This window comes from Ictidomys tridecemlineatus, chromosome 12 (genome assembly GCF_052094955.1).
Source record: "Ictidomys tridecemlineatus isolate mIctTri1 chromosome 12, mIctTri1.hap1, whole genome shotgun sequence".
Classification (NCBI taxonomy): Eukaryota; Metazoa; Chordata; class Mammalia; order Rodentia; family Sciuridae; genus Ictidomys; species Ictidomys tridecemlineatus.
The window spans coordinates 34295482-34314574 of NC_135488.1; the positions used below are offsets into that span (position 1 = coordinate 34295482).

At 50.6% G+C, this 19093-nt stretch overlaps 1 protein-coding gene across 2 annotated transcripts; it reads right to left on the bottom strand.

Moving 5' to 3' along the window:
- Positions 1-1167: 1167 nt before the first annotated feature.
- Positions 1168-18298, bottom strand: LOC144369211 (uncharacterized). Of its 2 annotated transcripts, XM_078028399.1 has the most exons (12): positions 18125-18298; positions 13091-13278; positions 11919-12124; positions 11477-11682; positions 10289-10403; positions 8806-8921; positions 8409-8639; positions 7212-7326; positions 4809-4909; positions 4526-4642; positions 3437-3551; positions 1168-1542 (listed from the first exon to the last, which is right to left on the bottom strand). In XM_078028399.1, the coding sequence occupies exons 1-12, from the start codon at positions 18164-18166 to the stop codon at positions 1334-1336; spliced, it is 1761 nt and encodes a 586-aa protein (XP_077884525.1). In that variant the 5' UTR covers positions 18167-18298; the 3' UTR covers positions 1168-1333. The 2 variants fall into 2 exon arrangements, with proteins under 2 accessions (XP_077884525.1, XP_077884526.1); XM_078028400.1 differs by lacking the exon at positions 4526-4642 and having other exon boundaries at positions 18125-18297.
- Between the last annotated feature and the right edge of the window lie 795 nt (positions 18299-19093).

The following is a 19093-nucleotide window of genomic DNA, read 5'->3' on the forward strand; positions in this document are numbered from 1 at the left end:
TCACTTCTGCACTTCTAAGCTGTTCTCCTCAAGAACTTTCAGAGCACAGTTCAGGCATGAAACACAAAGGGTGCCAGAAAGAGATCTCTTGAATCTAGCATCACCAACGTGCAGTGAAAAAGAGGACCAGCTGAGAAGATCAGTTCTCCAAAGTCTCACTGACATCCATTTGTCACACTCATTTACAACATTCACTTGAAGTGCAGGTGCCCACATGAGTGAACTGTTTTTTTTTTTATCAATGGCACAGAGGCTTCAATGTGTAAGCATGCCTGTCACCTGTAAGAAGCAGTTTTGAATTCTTCTAGGTCCACAGGAAAAAAAAATAGCATGTGCTCACTTACAACAAAGTTAATCAACAAAGCAAATTGAAACTGCTTGCAGCAAACAGCTTCCATTCTCCCATTCCCCAGCTATTTTCAGCAATCGCATCCAGAGTCCAATTCCAGCTCAATATAAAATGTGTGCTCCCAAGGAAGCCTGTATAATTGACATCACCCAACTTGGGGAGGCAAGGGGAATGCTGAGAAGATCAGTTCTTCAAAACTCCTACTTTTTCAGAAAACTCATTGAAAGGCAGGGTACCCACTTGCAGCCATCAGTGGTTGACAGATGGCACAGAGGCTTCAATGTGAAACCGTGAATGCCAATCATTACAAGTGCTTCTGACACACTCTAGTGCAACCTGGGACACCCCAAAGTGCTCAACTAGAACACACTTTGTTCCTGCAAGTGGAAGCAGCGTGCATGAACTGTTTCAATCAGGAAATTCCAAGCTCTTCTCAGCAATCACATTCAGAGCACAGTTTTGGCCCAATAGAAAAAGGGTCCTAGCAAGAGGGTCCCACACCTACGATCACCTTCATAAGGTAGCTTCCCATCTTCTGTGTGGAAGTGGGTTTCTCCTTGGCCCTTATGCTGTAGAGGAGACCACTAGGAGCTAAGCTTCATGCAGGACCATCTGACCCGGACTTTTTGCAAGCCCTATGAAGCCCTCACACAAGCTTAAATGCTACAGGACTCTGCAGACCAGTCCATGCAACAGTAGACATTCATTCATTGTCTAGAGTCTACAGGTTCCTAAATGCATGGCATTCATTATCATCAAATGCACAATTTTGATCAAAAACCATCACAGTAGATCAGGTGACAAATCATCACAATAGATCAGGTAACAAAAACATATATATTTTCAAATAATAATATATTAATGGGAACAACAAATACAGGATAGAGTAACAACTGTGTTACTAAACAAGGTCAAAGACAATGGCAAACTATAGATTCAAACTTTGAAGCAAATAGTAATCAATGTAAATATTCCTGGGCTGCCTCAGCCCCGCCCAGGCACACAGCAGCAGAATGGTTTTGCAAGCATCCTCAGGAGGGCTGCAGCCTTCTTCTTTGCAGGACGAGAGGGAGGTTGAGGCTGGATCCACTCATCATTCTTTTGGGAGAGGCTCCTTTTCCTCAGCACGAAGTTGGGTTTCGTGTGAGGGTTCTTTGCGTAAAATACGTTGGCCTGCGCTGGAATCCTCAGCTCTGGGGAGAGAGGGGTGTACAAAATAAGGTGGCTCAGGAGGTGCTCCCTGGGACACCCCAACATCTGAGAGCCTGTGCCAGAAACGAACTGAGCCACACACCTGAGAGCTCTCCAATTCAGTACCAATACCAACAAGACAGCCTCCACAGTCCTCCCTGAGGAAGAACTAGGCAGAGCACTTCAACAGACCTAATGTCTGTTCCTACCAAAGGCTTTGGACTCCAAAACATCCCAGGACTCTTGCATCTGCCAAAGCACACCACTAGGGTTTGCATCTGAAATCTCCCACAAAAGTGCCGAAGATTCAGACCCCACATGAGCCATCTTCACAGGTGGGTTTGGAAGGAAGCATTGGATGGTGAGTGCTCTGATGTCAACATGCAATTCTCATTCAAGATGAATACACTATTGGGAGGTGGGAGGGACTGGAAGAAAGGTTGAGCATGCTTGGTGGAAGATGTAAACAGGAGTGCGCCCTGGGCACCCGTACCTTGTCCCTATTGGCTCCACTGAATCCTCATTCTCCAAGTAGAGGTCTTCCTTCTCCTCTCCGTCTTTCTCTCTCTCCCTCTCTCCCAGCCTTGTTCTCTCTCTCCCAGTCTATGCCTTTGTGGCAAGGGCTGAGAAGCTCTCCACTGCCACACACTAGAGCTTTATGGACAGCCTCAGTGCACAACCAAAGAGAAAGTTGTGAAACCCAGAGAAAAGGCCTAGGATTCCTCAAGTATGGCCACGGTGAGGACAGGCTGACCTGCACGGATACCACATTAGATCCACGCTTCTGCGTTGGTGGAGCCTGCTTCCATGTGAACCAGGCTTCTGAGAATGGAGGCCACATTCCAAATGCTGCCCTCCTGAGAACAATGATTCCAAAGACCAGCAAAGGGCCTGCTTCCCTCCAACATGGTGTATGGCCCAGTGGTGCCATGATCCCGAGTGGGGGAATACAACAGCCAGCTTCTCCTTCCTCTGAACACCTCTTTCCTGTTGCCCTCCTCTAACCTAGAGCCTGTTCTCCATCCCTTCTGGGTTGGATGTGGGGATCTCTGCTATGAATTTCTTAGGCTACCAAGGCCTCAGACAGACTTCCTCTTCCATAGACTCTACTAACCTAACAGAAGGTTAAGATAGGAGACAAGTGATCCTAGAACTCATTGGGATGGTGGTCTTCAGCGTACATAGGCTGGGATAATGGCTGCTGAGGTGTTTGGCTCACAAAAGCCAACCAACCAACCAATGAAAAAGCGCTGACATTATTATCAGATGAGCTCTGTGGCTACGTGCTCAGGAAGCCCTCATCTGACTCTAGTTAGGGATCATAACCTGGCTATTGGGATCACTCCTTGGCTAGTGGACTCAGGTGCGGAAGACCATGGAATTGATGCAAAAACAGATGATTCAAGCTGTCTCCCAGGCTGTGTTTTCTTCCCAATTTCATCCTGTTACTGCTTGCTAGAATCTTGGCAATGCTCTGCCCAGGCAGTGGTTTTCTGGTCACACAGAAGGCTTTTAATCCTACTGCTTCAGTCCACAAAATGCCAGTTCCATCTTTAGCCCATGCATTCCCATGTTCCTCTGAAACCACTCCTATCTCAGACCACAGAACCATACTGCTCCTGGAAAGAGGCTTTCCTCCTCACTCCTCAATGATGTCAGCTTTGCATGCGTCTTCATGTCCTGGGCAGGGCACCTGGTGGGGAGCCGCACTAGCCACTGGGGTATACCAAAACACCTGGAGAGCTTACACCAGCAGAAGTGCAGTTGGCTTTGTGCACGAGCCCAACACACCCTGTTGGAGTGTTCTTGGGGGTCAGAGACTGCTCTTTGGTGCTAAGAGTTGACCTGAGTCCACATCCTGACCCTTGCTCTCTGTCATCTGATTGTCCCACTTACTCTGACGGTGAGAGATGATTTGGCCCAGCTCATATTCCTCCGGCTTCTCCTGAGTAAGCAAGTGTAGCTCGAGGGCCCTGCGGATGACGACAGGAGCCCGATCGTGGCAGGTCACCTGGAGCAGCATGGGAGACAGGCCTTCAGGAAATGGGCCTTGAAGTGACTACTCAAGGACAGTGGGCAGGGGCATTCTGGAGGCACCTCCACTCTAAATACAAGGGCAACATCCATGACCCTACAACCTGAGGCTGACCTCCTGCTCATCGCGTGGGCTCTTCCCATAGGCTACTAGCCCAATCCTTGTACATAGGACTTCCTGGACCTGCCATTGCTCTTTGTGGAGCTGCACTCCTCTCCAAGTGAAAGGACCCCACTACCTGCATACAGATGCAATCTCATCCCACAAGTTGGGAGGAATGGGACAATAGCCTCCAAGATCCTAGGTCTGCCCGAGGATGCAGGCGGCATTGGGAATGGCCTAGGCACAAAACCTAGAGGCTTTGGTCTGGATTGCCAGGGCCCAAATCAGACCCAGGAACATGACCACACACAGGAGTGACGAAAGAGAGCCATGAGAGCTCCTGGCCTCCAGAGGCTCAGTGCTGGCTGGGGTGTACGAGGGCACCTGTTCCGCCAAGGGTAAACATTGGGTTACCTGGACATTTAGTGTGCTTGCTCCACATCCATACTGACTCTGCAGAGAGACCCTCTCAGCTCCTTGTTCAAGGAACATGCAGAACCTCATACTGGTGTCCTGCTCCATAGAGGCCAGCATCCCATACAGAGGAACCTGCAACCTAGGTCCTGGCCTGTTCTCATCTGTCACTCATACCTGCCTCTGCCCTTCTGGACTGCATGCTGCCACCTGACACACAGACTCCCTCAGACATGGCGGTGGACAAGCTGCTGCTCTCCCTCATCTCAGCTCCAGCCCTTCACACTGACCTCTTCCTTCTTGATTCCCATCTATCCTCCTGATCATCCAGAAGCTCCAAATTCAAGAGGGCATGAGTAGTTCATGGTATTGGACCAGTGTCTGCTCCCCACCCAGGTGTAAGCACCAGGGGACACCCCTGCTCCCAGGCTTACCAAAACAGTCTTGGCCATCTTTGGACTTTGTGTTTCTAAGTGGACACGAATTAAGCAGGTGTCTCCCACCTGCTTGTGGGAAAGCGGCCTGGAGGACTTGCAGGTTGATTCTGAGAACTGTGGGGGATGGAACATCAGCAAACCCAGAAACAGAAAGCCACCCCAGCCTGTCAGTTGGCTCTATGGGCTTCTAGCACATATGTCCAGGTGCTCAGGCTTCTCATTTCCCCAGGTGGGAGTGGAATGGCAGCACAAGTACAGCTTGAATAAGGTAGGTGTTTACCTCCTTTCCCTTGACCTCGCGGCGTTTCCTCACGATGAAATAATATTTGATTTGTGGATTCATGGACAGATACATCAGTGAGTGGTCAGGGACCTTGATTTCTGCAGAGCAAAGTGGAGAGAATTGTTAGGTGGCACTCAAGGATTAGACCACAAAACACCCACAACCCCTGAGAGTCTCCGCTAGGGCGAGCCTGCACCAGAATTGAGAGCCCTCCTATCCAGCTACAGTGCCACCAAAGACTCCCTCAGTGATTCTTCCCTGGAGAAGATGATGTACAGGATTCTAAACCAAAAGAGCACCTGGCAATGGAAACAGCACCTTGGGCCCAGAACTTCTCAGTGCAGGTTGGATCTGCCAAAGGGACACTGCCAGGATCTGCATCAGGATTGGCAAAGGCTCCTGTGCTTAGGCCTTTCTCCCCAGGGCAGCCATGCTCACACATGGGCATTCAGGGAAGTGTTGGATGGTGGGGGAATTCATCCCCTTGCCCTGGATGAATCCACTCATGGATGAATACACGGAGGGGAGGTGGTATCCATCAGAGGTGTGTTGGGCATGGACATGGGAGGACTTGAGCAGGGTGGTGCCCTGGAGAACTCTATTGTTTTCTAGGATCGCTCTCCTTCCCCTTGTTTCTCATCAGGAGCTGTCTGCTTGGTACTTTTATTCTGGTTCTTGTTCTACTTCTGGCTCTTCTTTCTGTCCTGCATCTTCTTGTAGTTCTTTCTGGGTCTTTTTCCTGTTCTTACATGATTCCTTCTTGTTCTTCTTCTTGTGTATCTCCCTCCACCCTTCCTTCTGTTCACCTCCTTCTTTTTCTTCTTCTGCCTCCTGCTCTTTATCGTGTGATCCTCTCCCCACTCAGGAGTGTCTCTTTCTCCTCCTCCTCCTTCTCCTTCTTTCTCTGGCAATGGTGGGGCGTCCTGAGGAGTTCAAATCTATCACACTCTTCTGCCCAGATGCAGCCTCTGTTCAGTAGTCCAAGATGAAATCAGTTCTCAATCAATGGCCAGGAGTGAAACCAAGACCAAAGACAAGTGACTTCCTTTCTTTGTCATTGTCACAGTCAGGAAAGACTGAATAACAGACACCGCATTCTGGATAGGCTTCTACCTGTGGTAGTCAGCACCTCATCTGGACCAGGATTGCTAAAATAGATTCCACCTCCATAAAGCTTCCCCAATGAAAACAAGGTTTCCAAAATCTAGGAGAGGGCCAGCATCACTGCCACCCTCCTGCCATAAGGCATAGATGCCATCACACCTAGTGGGTTCCAGGCCCCCCGTAGTCCTCCCTTTTGACATCTGTTACACACAAACCTCCCCTGGTCTGGAGCCTGCTCTCAACTGATGCTTGGGTTGAAAGTCTGTTTCTGAAATCACCTTTGTAGATTCTCGGTTTGGTAATTCCTTTTGACTGGCTTATTTTTTTACTAGGGATAAAGCCAGAGGCACTTAAGCACTGAGACCATTCCCAGGCCTTTTGACTTGGGTACAGGGTCTCCCTAAGTTTCTGAGGCTGTTTGGAAATCCCCTTCCCCCTGCACTGCCTCCCAAGTCCCTGAGATTCGCAGACACTGCCCCTTGCCCAGCTCCTTGCACCTCAGTCTTCCTCATGTGTGAGACAGAGCCAACTCAAATGAGGCAGTGTGTGAAAATGGGAAAACTCACTTACGTGCTCGACAGATGGTGGGTTCTACTGTGGACAGGCTGGGATGGTGGAGGCTAGGAGTGTCGGGCTCACAAGAAAGGAAAGAGCACTGGCATTGTGGACAGCTCAGCATTGTGGCCTCTGTTCTTCAGATGCCCTTCTTTGTTGCTGGAAGGAATAATAACCTGGCCATTCTGATATCTTCAGGAGATGGGCACCCAGGCACAGAGGACTTGGAATTGTTCCAAAAAGAACCCAAACAGGCTGTCCCCTGGCCTTGACTTCCTCTTCACTGAGTCCTGTTCCCAGTTGCTGCAATCCTGACATTCTTGAGTAGGCAGGACTTCTCATATCCTGGCCATGGATTGGGACCTGTGCGGCTTCCGTCCATAGCAATGCTGATCCAATCAGGACCCATGCTCTGCTCCTCTTCATTTGAAGGCATCCTTATCAGTGAGCCATAAACCAAACTGATGATAGATTGAGCCTCTCTCTGCCTTGCCCTCATCGATATTAGCTTTGCATTGCCAGACCAGGTCCAGGGGAGAACACATTTAGAGAGGTCCAGCAGCCGCCTGGGGCCTCATTGAACTCGTCCACACTGGACACGCCCATCACTGCACTTGGTTTCCTGCACCAGGCCCACCACACTCTGGCTATTTTAGGGCCAAGGCCCACTTTCTCTTGGCTGTGAGTTATCCTGAGCCCACTGTGGATCATGTCTCCCCACTGTCTGATTGTCCTACTTACTGTCATGCAGAGACATCATTCTCAGCAGCTCAAAGTTGTCCACATCCTCATGCTGCAACAAATTTTGGTCCAAGGCCCTGCGGATGAGGCTTGTCACCCTCTCCTGACACGTCACCTAGATCAGGGTGGGACAAATGTCATCAGAGAATGGCTTTTAGAGGAGCTACCCAGAAGACTGTGGTCAAACATTCAGGAGAAATGTTAGCTACATATACAAGGGCACAATCTTGTTATCCTGCTACCTGAGTGTGGCCTCCATATACCGCCTGGGTTCTTGCAACGTGCTACTAGAACAATCCTGGTACAAATATCTGCCTGTACCTGCCATCTCCCCTCCCCCTGGGGAGCCACATTCCACTCAGGTCAAAGGACCAAACTGCCTATGCACAGACACACTCTCATCTCACTGAGATGACAGCAATGGGCCAGGGATCTGCGCACCAAGTGTGCTCTGGGATGCAGGCTGCCTTTGTGGGTGGAAGAGGCAGATGCACTGAAAATTTTGGTCCTGACTGCCACTACACAAAACAGACTCAGATACAAGAGTGTGCACTTGAGTGCTTCATGATAGCCTGGAGAGGCCCTGGGCTCTGGAAGCTCGGTGCGGGTCTGGTTCTAATGATGTACTTGACTCAGCACTGGCAGTCACTGAACATGTCTCCTCTGCAGCTGGACACCTGCAGCATTAGCGTGTCTACTGCACATCCATAGAAATTCTGCCAAGAACCCCTTTAGCTCCGTATTTACATACATGCAAAGACTGACATTCCGAAGTTTGGCATGACCCCCCAGGTGATCCCGACCCCAAATTTTCACACCTAGTCATGCTAAGGAGGTTCTCTTCCCTGCCACCAGGAACACACCCCCTCCTACACATGTGACAAGTCACTGCCAGCTCCGCTGCTCCAACCTCACTCATTGAGAATACCAAGTTCTAGGCACTGCAGCCTGCACCCTGGACATATCTCTGCCTTCATCTGTCCACAGCACTTCCGTCTGCACTTCTGGCCTGCCAAACCCACAATACACAGGCCCACTCACCGCTGCAGCTGGGCATGCTGAGGCTCTCCCCACTCAGGTCAAGCCCTTAAGACTGACCTCTCTCTTCTTAATTTCCCACCACAGCCCCAGGGTTAGCTGTGTCTCCTGCCTTCCACTGTGGGGACACCCAGGAGGCAGCCCTGCTGTCGGGCTTACCAGGATGCGCTTTGTCTCCCTCAGGCTCTGTCCCTCTAGGAGGACGTGGACAAAGCGGCTGTCTTCCACCTGGTCGCTGGAGTGAAGCAGTGAGGAGCTGCTACTGGTGACTTTTCTCACGCACCACTCATTGGTTTGGGTGGCCTGGGGCAATGGTCCTGCAGCCACCGCAGAGCTGCTGCTCACAGCTGCTGGGATCCTGGATGCCACTGCCACAGAAGGCTCCAAGAACTGTGGGGGATGACAACATCAGCAAAGCCCAGCACCTGCACCCCACCCAGCCTGGCAGTTGGCTCTGTGGGCATTCTACAACATCCATCCAGAACCTGAGGTTCTTGTCCCCTTGGAGGATGTGGAGTGGCACCAGGAGTAAAGACTGAAGAAGGTGGCTGTTTACCTCCTTTGGCTTGACTTTAAACAACTTGCTGGCAGCTGTTTCCTGAAGAAGAAAGTTATAATCCACTCTGCCATCCAGGGCGTAATATACGTTTCCATCAGCAGGGATCCTCAGCTCTGGAGAGGCAGGGGCAGAGGCGTGGTAGGTGACACTCAAGTAATACACTACCCAACATCCCCCACAACTGAGAGCCTCTGCCAGCTCAGGTCTCACACACAGACCTGAGAGCCCCCGAATCCAGCTACTGTTGCACCAAAGACTCCCCACTGATTCCTCCCTGAGGACCCTCTATGCACAGGAGGTCCCCTACAGGAACACCTTTCAAGGAAATAGCCCCTTGTACCCCAGACCTTCTTAGTTCACGTTGGACCCACCAAAGACAAACAGCTAGAGTTTGTATCTGGATTGGTCCCCAAAGACTCATGTGTTCAAATTTTTCTCCCCACTGCAGCAATGATCACAGGTCGGTTTATGGAAAAGCACTTGATGGTGGGTGCCTCCACCTTGCCAGTGGATTCATCCACTCATACAGGGCTACACTAATTGGAGGGGTATGGTTTGGAGGTGTGTTGAGCGTAGGTGGAGGATGTCCACAGCAGGGCTGTGCCATCCAGAGATATATATTTCTCTTGAGTTCCCCACTTCTGCATTTTCTCCTCATGAGTCTAATTCTCATTCACATTTTTAATCAATTTATTGTTATACTTCTTGTTCGGCTTGTGTTTCTCCTTCTTGTTCTTGTTCTTCTTCATCTTCTCCTCATGCTTCTTCTTAAAGTCATCTTGACCTTCTTATTCATGGTCTCCTCCTTCAACTTATTTTCATTTTTCTACTTCTCCTTCTCCTCCTCCATGTCCTCCTTCTCCTCGTCCTCCTCATCCTTGTCCTCCTCCTCCTCGTCCTCCTCCTCCTCTTTCTTCTTCTTCTTTCTCTCTCTCTCTCTCTCTCTCTCTCTCTCTCTCTCTCTCTCTCTCTCTCTCTCTCTCTCTCTCTCTCTCTCCAAGAAGAGTTTACAAGCTGTGAAGGGTTCTATTCTACCACACTCTTCTCTCTAGAAATGGCCTCTGGTCCTAAGTAAACTCAGTTTGCAATGAATAGAAAGATTGGAAGCCAGAAATGATTCTTCATTGAACTGCTTTTCTCATGTACTCATCTAGGTCAGGAAAGGCCACCAAAGTAGGCACCCTGTGGTTGTCTGTCTTCTTTGACACAAGACAAAGAAGCCTCTCTTCTTGGCCCCTTGTGGATAATAGCTTTGCAATGCCTCCTCAGGCCAAGGAAAGAACACATGATAGGCAGGTCCACAGCCCCTGGGGAACATGAAGAACCTGCAGATTTATGCCCCATCATTACACTTTGTTTTATGCACAAGTCCCACCATACTCATCCTGGGCACTGGGTCAATGCACACTGTGTTCTGGCTCCCAGTTATCGTGAGCCCACTGTGACTCACTGCTCCCTACCCTCTGATGGTTCCACTTACTCTGATGGTTCGAGAGAATTTGCAGAAGCTCGTAGTTTTCTGGGTCCTCCTGCTGGAGCAAGTGTGCATCTAAGGCCCTGCGGATGATGACTGGAGCCCTGTCCTGGCAGGTCACCTGAGCAGGGTTGGAGAAAGCTCATCAGAGAGGGAATTTGGGAGTAGCTACCCAGAGGACAGTGCTCAAGGACAATCAGAGACAAGTGAGCTCTCAACACAAGGGCACCATCTTGATACCCTGCTACCTGAGGCCTTCATGTGATCATGTGGGGGTCTTCCTATGAGCCTCTAGTCCAATCTTAGTACAAGAGTTTGCTTCAACCTGCTATGCCCTACAGGGACAAGGGAATAAGGACCAAAAGACTTTGTACAGACACACTCTAGTCCCATCAAGATGGGAGGAATGGTCCAGTGCACTTCCATATCCCTGCTCTGGTCTGGGATGCAGCTGCATTTTTGTATGGACCAGGCACAAACCCTAGGTGCTTTGGTCCTGACAGCCAGGGCACAACACACACTAGGACTCTTTAATGATAGGCATGGAAGCTGCTGGGCTCGAGAGTGTCAGTGCTTGCTAGGGTGTCAGGAGGTTCGGACCCAACAGGTGCAGTGGTTCAACATAGCTCCCCTGGAGGTGGACACCAGAGTCTCATGATGGATACTCCACACGCAGGAAAATTCTGCAGAGAGAGCCGCTAAATCTCTATTCACATACATGCAAACTAGGACACTAATGGGGCCCTCCAAGGCCCCCAGTTCTCTGTGACCCACACCTACCCACCCTAATCATTCTACAATGGCTCCCTTCCCTTCAACCAGCAACATATCCCCTCCCACACACAAGAAAATGACTGCCAACTCCTGTGCTTCAACCTCCACGGTTCAATATACTCCTCCTCAATACCAAGGTCAGTAGAGGATGGCCTGTACCCTCGATATTTCTCTGACCTCCTCTGAACCCAGCACTCACTCCTGCACTTCTGACCTGCACATCCCAAAACACGCAGGCCCACTCGCACCCAGACCTGGCATGCTGCTGCTCTCCCGCCTCTCTCTTCCTCACTTTCTGCTCTCCTTCCTGACCTTCCAGAAGCTCCAGTTCAAGAAGACAGGCCTAGTCCAAAGTGTTTGCTGTGGACTTCGTCTTCCCCACTGTGGGCTCCCAGGAGACTCCCCTGCTCGAAGACTCACCAGGATGCTCCTATACTGTGTTGTCCTTTCCTTTTCCAGGTAGACGTGAATGAGGCACCTGCCTCTCATCCGCTTGTTATATTGGGGCCTTGGGGAGGACCGAGTAGAGACCCCTGATGTCCTGGACTCCGGCTCTGCCCCTTCCCTGGGAGAAGGCTCTGGCTCTGGGGTTGGCTGAGGAGCCGTGACAGGAACTGAGCTTGTAGCTAGAGGAGAAAAGATGCCAACATGACTGCCTTGCCCTGACCTTCCCACAGACAGACAATACCTCTGCTGCCAGGAAGAACTCAGGCCCTTGGCCCACACAGGACCTCTTTGCAGACTGGGGTCACTTCCTGAATGGACAAAGGCTTGTCCTAATTTCCAGCCCAACACCAGGCATACAGACTCCCTGCAGTGGGACAACAGTCGGACCTTTCCTCATATACCCTTAGGTACTCACCACAGTCCGCCTGGCTCTCAGGCTTTGCCTGGCTTGATTTGCCATCTTCAATTGCGGCCAGGAGGTGGTGTGCTTGGTGTTCCAGGTTCAAGCCTCCCAGCAGGAGCCACATGGATAGCAGCTGCTGCAGACTCAGAAAGCCTGGAGGCTGATGGGAAGCCTCGGAGTAGAGGTTCACCCAGGTCCCCAGGAAGGAAGGTGAGGCACTGTGGGGAGGAAGGTGTGGAGTCAGCAAAACCCTGGCCTTGCCTTCACCACGGCCTCCAGAGAAAACCTCTGACCCTACACTGGGGAGAGCAGTCTTTCCTCAGCCTTCCCAAGTCAAATCACCTTGCAGGTCCCTATTCTGGAAACAGGAGCCCACCCTCTTGACCCCAAGCCCATTCCATGTTGAAGTTGGTCCAGGGGTCCACCATAGTCACTGAAGAAAACAACGTGCACTTATGCCCCATGGAGTCAGGGATGCAGTCACATGTAGGATATGTACTCATGGCACCTGCGGTTTGAGGCTGACCCCCATGAAAAGGGACACAATGGCAGTCATTTGCACCCTATTTTTCAATGAATTATGAAATGTGACTGGAAACGTGTCTTCACACAGTGGGTGCTTTCTCCATGTTCATCAGTGAATGAGCCCAAACTGCTGATTCCCACATATCTCTGGGTGTGGGAGCCACCATGTCCAAAGCCCCTGTCCAGCTATGTCCCAGCTAGGATGCTCTGTCCCACTATGGAAATTAACATGTCTTTATTAACCCAAAAGTGCTTTTCCCAAGGCCTGAGTTTTGAGACGCCTCTGGCACAGATCTACGTTCTTCACAAAGCCAATATCACACCAGAAAGACCACCTGGCCTCGCTGAGTCCACCTGGGAATGAGCTCAGTGCACACCATTGAGCTGTGGTGCCTAGTGTGTGGGGACTGCTCCACGGACCTCTGTGGATCAGCTGGAGTCAGGATGGTTTCTCTGCCTGAGAGCGGAGTTCACTCCCCTTGCAAGGCTGTGGCAGGCACCTCCAGGACTCGTCCCATTCGGGACTGACATTCCACTATGAGTGTGGTCCTCTATCTCATTAGGTATCACAAACCTTTGGGTCCCTGAGAGGTACATGGCAGCCCCAAGACCCAGGCATGAGGGGGCTACACACTTGGGCTTGGTGGTCTGGTGCTTACCTTGGGAACAAGAGATCCAGCACCTGATGGGTGGGGATGGAATCCCAGGAGATTAACCCCATGTTGCCGCTGCAATGTAGGTTCCTCCCACAAATGACAGGCAGGAGCTCATTCCTAAGCTGGTCCTGCCTGTAAGGTTCAAGGCTCTGTACCCTGAAGGGCTCCTCCGTGTTCTCATCATTTTCACCCTGTGTTGGGACCAAGAATGTTGGTTTAAAATGGAAATGGTGACAAACAGAAAAATGACTTGTGCCAATACACTAGAGTCAAAGCACAATGGGACAGTTCCCATCAGTACAAACACACACCCACACACACACACACACACACACACACACACACACACACACACAGTCAGAATAGGAGTCCTGGGCCATTCATCAGGGATCAGACTAGAGGGCCTGCTGGGCTCACCTGCCCTGTGCTACTCACTGTTACTCTTGAGCTCCTCTGCGACAATCGCCAGAGGCTCTGGCGTCTAAGATGAAGCCTCACCCAGTGCATCCACAAAAGGGCTAGTTGGCCCCCCTGAGATTCCTGGGAGCCTGAGGCTCGGCATTGTTTGCAACCACAGGAGAACATCCTTCTCCCTCCAGTTTCTCCAACCAAATGAGCTCGGATGGCTTGGTCAGTTAAGTGGGTGCCTGGATACCAGGGTTCCATGTTCTGTTTGATCCATTGTCAAGGCAATGATGTCATTTCCTGTGCCCATACCTGAGCCTCTTTTCACATAAGACCACTTTCAAAAGCCCTATGAGCTGCTGATTTCTCCTCCATGCCTAAACATCTCAGGTGCGCAGGTGTTCACCAACAACTACCCAAACATCCCCACCAGCATCTGCCCTGCTTGGTGCCACTAGAGTTCCAGCTTGGAGCCTTCAAAAATGCATTCACAACCAGTCCTTCCCTCTCAGCAGCTTTTGGACCCTGGTCCCATCATTGTGCAACTCATGGTGTGCCCAGTCTTTTCTGGAAAGTAGGGTAGCATCTAATCTCTAGGGTTTATTGTGTCTATTGGCCCATAACACCCTCTATTCTCTCTGAAACCAGAGATGGGACTCACAGGTGGCTAAAGCACAAATGTAGAGATGGGACAATCACAAGAAGGGCAGAGACAAAGAATGCACCCCAACTCAATCAGGCCTGTGTCCCACACAGGGACGTGGCCAATGTCCGTCCCATCGTGGCTGCAGTTCCCTCTCTACACCATGGCAAGTTGGAGGGGACTGAGATGCAGAGGCTGCTCCCCTCTGCCATACAACTTCCCAAGGCTTCTCCTAAGATTTCAAAAGGGCCAAGTGTGTCTAGTGTTGGGGTCTCACAGAGACTCCGAGGTACCACAGCATCCTGCTGCCCAGAACCGGTTCACCCCTCACCTCAAGGGGGCTCAGCCTCTGCATTCATGGGAATTGAAGTGGGTACAGGTGATGGGATATCACCTCCAAGACTGAGTTATGCCAAGTCTATGACCCCTGTCTGCATCCCTGTCTCCAGCACCACTCCCTTCTCTCTCTTTCCTCCCCAGAGCAAACAAATCCATTTAGCAAGTGTGTCCTGTGATAAAGACATGACAGTCACCCATCCTCTCATTGCAAAAACACTGAGGCTCAGCCAACATGGATCCTACCAGGAACACAGGCATAAACTCAGAGTCCGATCCTCCCAGCCCAGCCTCAGTGGAGCCTGGACTCCCAGCCTCCTGAGTCAAGGAAACAGAGGTGCCTAGCCGAGCCACCTTGGATGCAGCCACACACAAACTGAACTCATCAATGCCCCTTGCTCTCAGTTGTGAGTAAGAGGGGAGGTGGTGTTTCACAACCCTGGACATCAAGTGCAGTCTCCAGGCTTTGGGGTGTGCCCTGGCCTCTCTCTATCTGCCCAGGCCCTCCAACTCACACTGGCCTTTTACCCAACCTCCTCCTAGGGCCAAACTCAATCCTGCCTCTCAATTTCTTCTGCCTTCCCCAACACACTGCTCCGCAAAATGAGCAGGGCTGGCTCTCTGTTATCATGCTGGTGTCAGCAGCAATGCCACCCCACTGACATAATTCTGAGTCCCAACCTAGGCACTCCAGCTGTCCTTGCCACATGTGGCCCTGTTTGGGCTCTGGCTCTTGCTCTTTTCTTTCATGTGCATGTGTTTTGAGGTTTTGAGTTTCTCCCACTGCAGAACTGCAGCTGTGGCAGGGTAGAGCTCATGAAGGTGACATTCTGAGCCACATCCAATCCCATCAGGACTGTGAACTGGGGTGATGCTGTAACACAGTGATGAGTGAACACATGGGAGGTGGTTGGACCCACCTTGCCTCTGAGTGGTTTCTTTTCAGGACAGGAATGTAGGGATGGGAGCCCCTGGTGTGGGGTGCTTTGCACAAGGCGTGACCACGGGCTCTTTCCTGGCAAAAACTGGCTCCACTCAGCATGGAGAGCACTGTCATTCCTGGTGGCTAACAACAGCCCTGGACCCCAGAAAGGAACCCACACTCAAGATTAACGTCTGAGTGTGCGTGTCCTCGAGGAAATGAGGTCTCCTGATCCCAGGTGCAAAGGGGTAAGTCCTCTAACTCCAGGGGCCATGAAGGGACATCTGAGATTCCCTTGTCCTTCTTTCCCTCTCTGAACCCATGGTGTCCTCACACTAACCACAGTTAGGACCCTGGCCTCATTCCCCAGTTGGGATCATTAGGCTCCATAAAGGACAGTCTCTAAGATGCTCAGTAAACCACCACCCTCTGCACAACCCATAACCCTATTCACCCAAGAGGCAAGAGGATTTCTATTCAGGAAAACCAGGACAGGGAGAGCCTTTCTCAAGGACACAAGGACATTAGTGAGTGAGGGAGTGATTAATGGATGGAGAACTATTTCCACCACCAACTTCCAGGAGCATATATGGCCCTTTGGGCACAGGTACGGACCCTTTTTTTCCAATCAACTTTTTCAGAGAAGTGAGGCTGCCTTCTAGATGGCACCTCCACACTAAGGGGGTCTCCTACTTCTTCCACATGTACATATTGCAACGGGCCTCCCACTGTGCATCTGAGAACACTCTGTGGGCATCTGTAGCCTTTCAAGACCCCAGAAACCATGCGGGCACCCCAGCACCAGCAGAGCATTTGTGCACATCACAACAATCACCCCGGGTGAGAACTCTCCGTTCCACTCTGTACTAGGCCCTGCCATCTGTACTGATCAGTCCAACCCCTCTCCTTCCTGTTTCTTGATTATACTACCATGGTTCCCACACATGGATGCCAGGGTGCTTGTGGCCCCCCCAACCATTTGAGTTCCAGGAACAGTGGAATGTGTTTGGGAACTTCTGGATGACGGGAAGTCCCACCCTCCAGGGTTTCATCTTCAATGTAATGAGTGCAGAGGGAGCCAGGAGGGCTCTGTCAGGTAGAGAGAGGTGGGAGCTGATGGAGCCTCAACTAAGTGCCCAGGACTCTGGGTTCAGAGCTGGTGTTATGTGGAATTGTTGAGGGACGTGAAGAAAACCCAGCTCACTGTACGCAGAGACAGCAGATGCCCTCACGTGGTCAGGCTGCTGTGCTAATCAGAGCCCCGAGATGTTCCACAGGTGTGCAGGTGGGGAACCCACGTGCCAGCCCAGGCTGTTCCTGAGCACCTCTACCTGGATTCGGAGCACGTGACTCTGCATCAGCGTCCTCACATCAATGTATCCCGGCCCCCCACCCCAAAAGTTCTCTCAGAGACAGTGAGGTTCCACTGCTCTGGACTTGCCCTTTTCTCTGGGATTCTGGGGTTCCATTAATTAGGAGGTCACAACAATTCTCAGCACACAGGCTGAGCCTACTGAGATCCCAGGAGTATCCAGGCATTGCTTCTATTTATAGTCCATCATGTCCCACGACACTGTGGACACGTATTGCACTCACCTAAAGAAACCACCAGGCCCAGGGCCTTCGTGCCACTGGCCTGCAGACACCTGGAGGAACAGGCAACCTATAGGCTGCGTGGAACCAAAGACCCTAGATCCTGGGATCCCAGCTGGAAACACAGCTCATGTGCACACAGTCACCACTGTCACCGAGAGTGCAATTGAAACACCCGCAGAGTTAGCAGTGGACCTGATATGCCCAAGAGTGGGGGTGAACTGCATCCCTTGAAAATGATCGTGTCCAGAGAAAGGCAAATTTTGTAGGATTTCACTTATCTCAGATTCTCAATTATCAGGTTCATAAAAAGATAAAGTACAATGTTCTTTTCCTGGGCCTCAAGGGCACTAGAATTCTGCATTGATGGCAAGAGTATGTCCACGTGACTTCTGGAGATGCATGGTGGTGACGCCTATACACCAACATGAACATGCTTAATGCCACTCAACTGTGTCCTCCAAAATGGTTTAATTACAAAACAGATGTTCGGTGTCAATTACCACAATGTAAACCCTTGGGAGACTGCTGATTGACTCATCTTAGCGTAAGTCAATGAATAAAGGTCCTAAGGTGCGAAGCTACAAAATGAGGGATGAGCATGGATGAGGATGGGCGGGAGAATCCTCCCCCTCTAACACAATTAGGGAAGGATGTGCTGCCCTCAAGTGGCTTGGGGGCCTGGGATCCTGCCACAGAGGGGGATTCCAAACCTCACATCCCCTGACCCAGGCCAGAAGACCAGGTAGAGTCCAAGGACCCTGGGGTGGCCCAATGGCAATAAAGGTCAAAAGGAACTGGGATCTGCCTGGACCCTCAATCCCCTACTCTGAGCAGGGCTGCATTATGAGGCCAGAGGCCATCCACAGCAATCTGCCTTTACAGGAAAACAGGGACTGCAGGCTGCCTCTGGCTCACTGACTCAGGATGGTGTTTTCATAAAGCAAGACCACTTCCTCACATTTGACCAGCAGCTCATGCGCTGACAGCACAACGGCTGGCTTGACTCAGGCCCTGAGAAATGAAATAGAAAATTCATAGCAAACCCATCTTCAGCTCTTCCACATCATCAGGGGGTGTGATTCATTTCCATCAACAAAGATGTCTGAAATGATGTCTAAACATGCTGGGGACTCACCTCCGTGTGGAACTTTTCAGGAAAAAGGGGATCAAATCTCATGAAGCAACTCTTCTCTCCTCTAGCCCATGGGCAATGCAAGGAACCTGCATGTTACCAGAGGCTCACTCTCTCTTCTCATGTCTTCTGGAAAGGATTCATGAATGCTTCCTTCAAGGTGAAGCAGAAGCCTGCATTCCCAGCTGCACAGAAGTGTTTGAGGGCAGTGTCTCCCTTAAAACCCAAGAAGAAAAACAGGTCATTAAACAGGCACATGGATTAGAGTACATGATCAATGATCCCTCCTCCCTGAAGCCTTCCACATGCCCACCTTCCACATTCACAGAGAAATGCTTGGCCATTCTCAAGACCAGGAGACCATGATGCTCATCACCAGGAAGTCAATAGGAACATGAACAGAGCAGCATGGATTGCACAAGGTGGCACACCAAGGATCTGCAGCACAGCTGCTAGAACACCAGAGCTGAACTTCAGTATTGACTTTCTGCCACCTGCCGAGTACGATGGTAATGTCAAGCACAACATGCAGATATGCAAGTAGTGGGTGACACGGTGCATCCATTCACAGAACTGGGCAACATCTACATTGGAACAAGGAAGTATCTTATCCTTACTCATCAAAATCATCACAAAGAATAAAATGGATGCAAGACTTCTCATTTCACTATCATGTAGCTGTTGGATTTCCCTATTAAATAATACCTCCTCCAAAATAAAAAATATCTCAGATATGTGTCAACTATTCGATGGATGACATTTTAAAAACTAGGCCTTTCCTTCATATTTATGTATGCTATAGCCCTGCCTAAGGCTCTTTGAGAAAGGAGCACATAGAATTGGATCTTTGAAAATCTCACATTTGCCGGTAAATATTACCGACAATGTCAGGCATGGCGAAGTGAAAAGTGGGACTTTGGATACTCAAAGAATGCTATGTTGTGAGATTGGTGTCTCTGACTCATAGACAGC

Bases quoted from the DNA above. Each gene is read 5' to 3' on its own strand.
- LOC144369211 (XM_078028399.1), bottom strand. From the start codon at position 18,166: ATGAGATTTGATCCCCTTTTTCCTGAAAAGTTCCACACGGAG. The intron at 13,279-18,124 runs GTGAGTCCCCAG...GTCCCAACACAG, and splicing joins CTGAAAAGTTCCACACGGAG to GGTGAAAATGATGAGAACAC. The intron at 3,552-4,525 runs GTAAGCCTGGGA...ATGCTGCTCCAG, and splicing joins AGATGGCCAAGACTGTTTTG to GTGACCTGCCACGATCGGGC.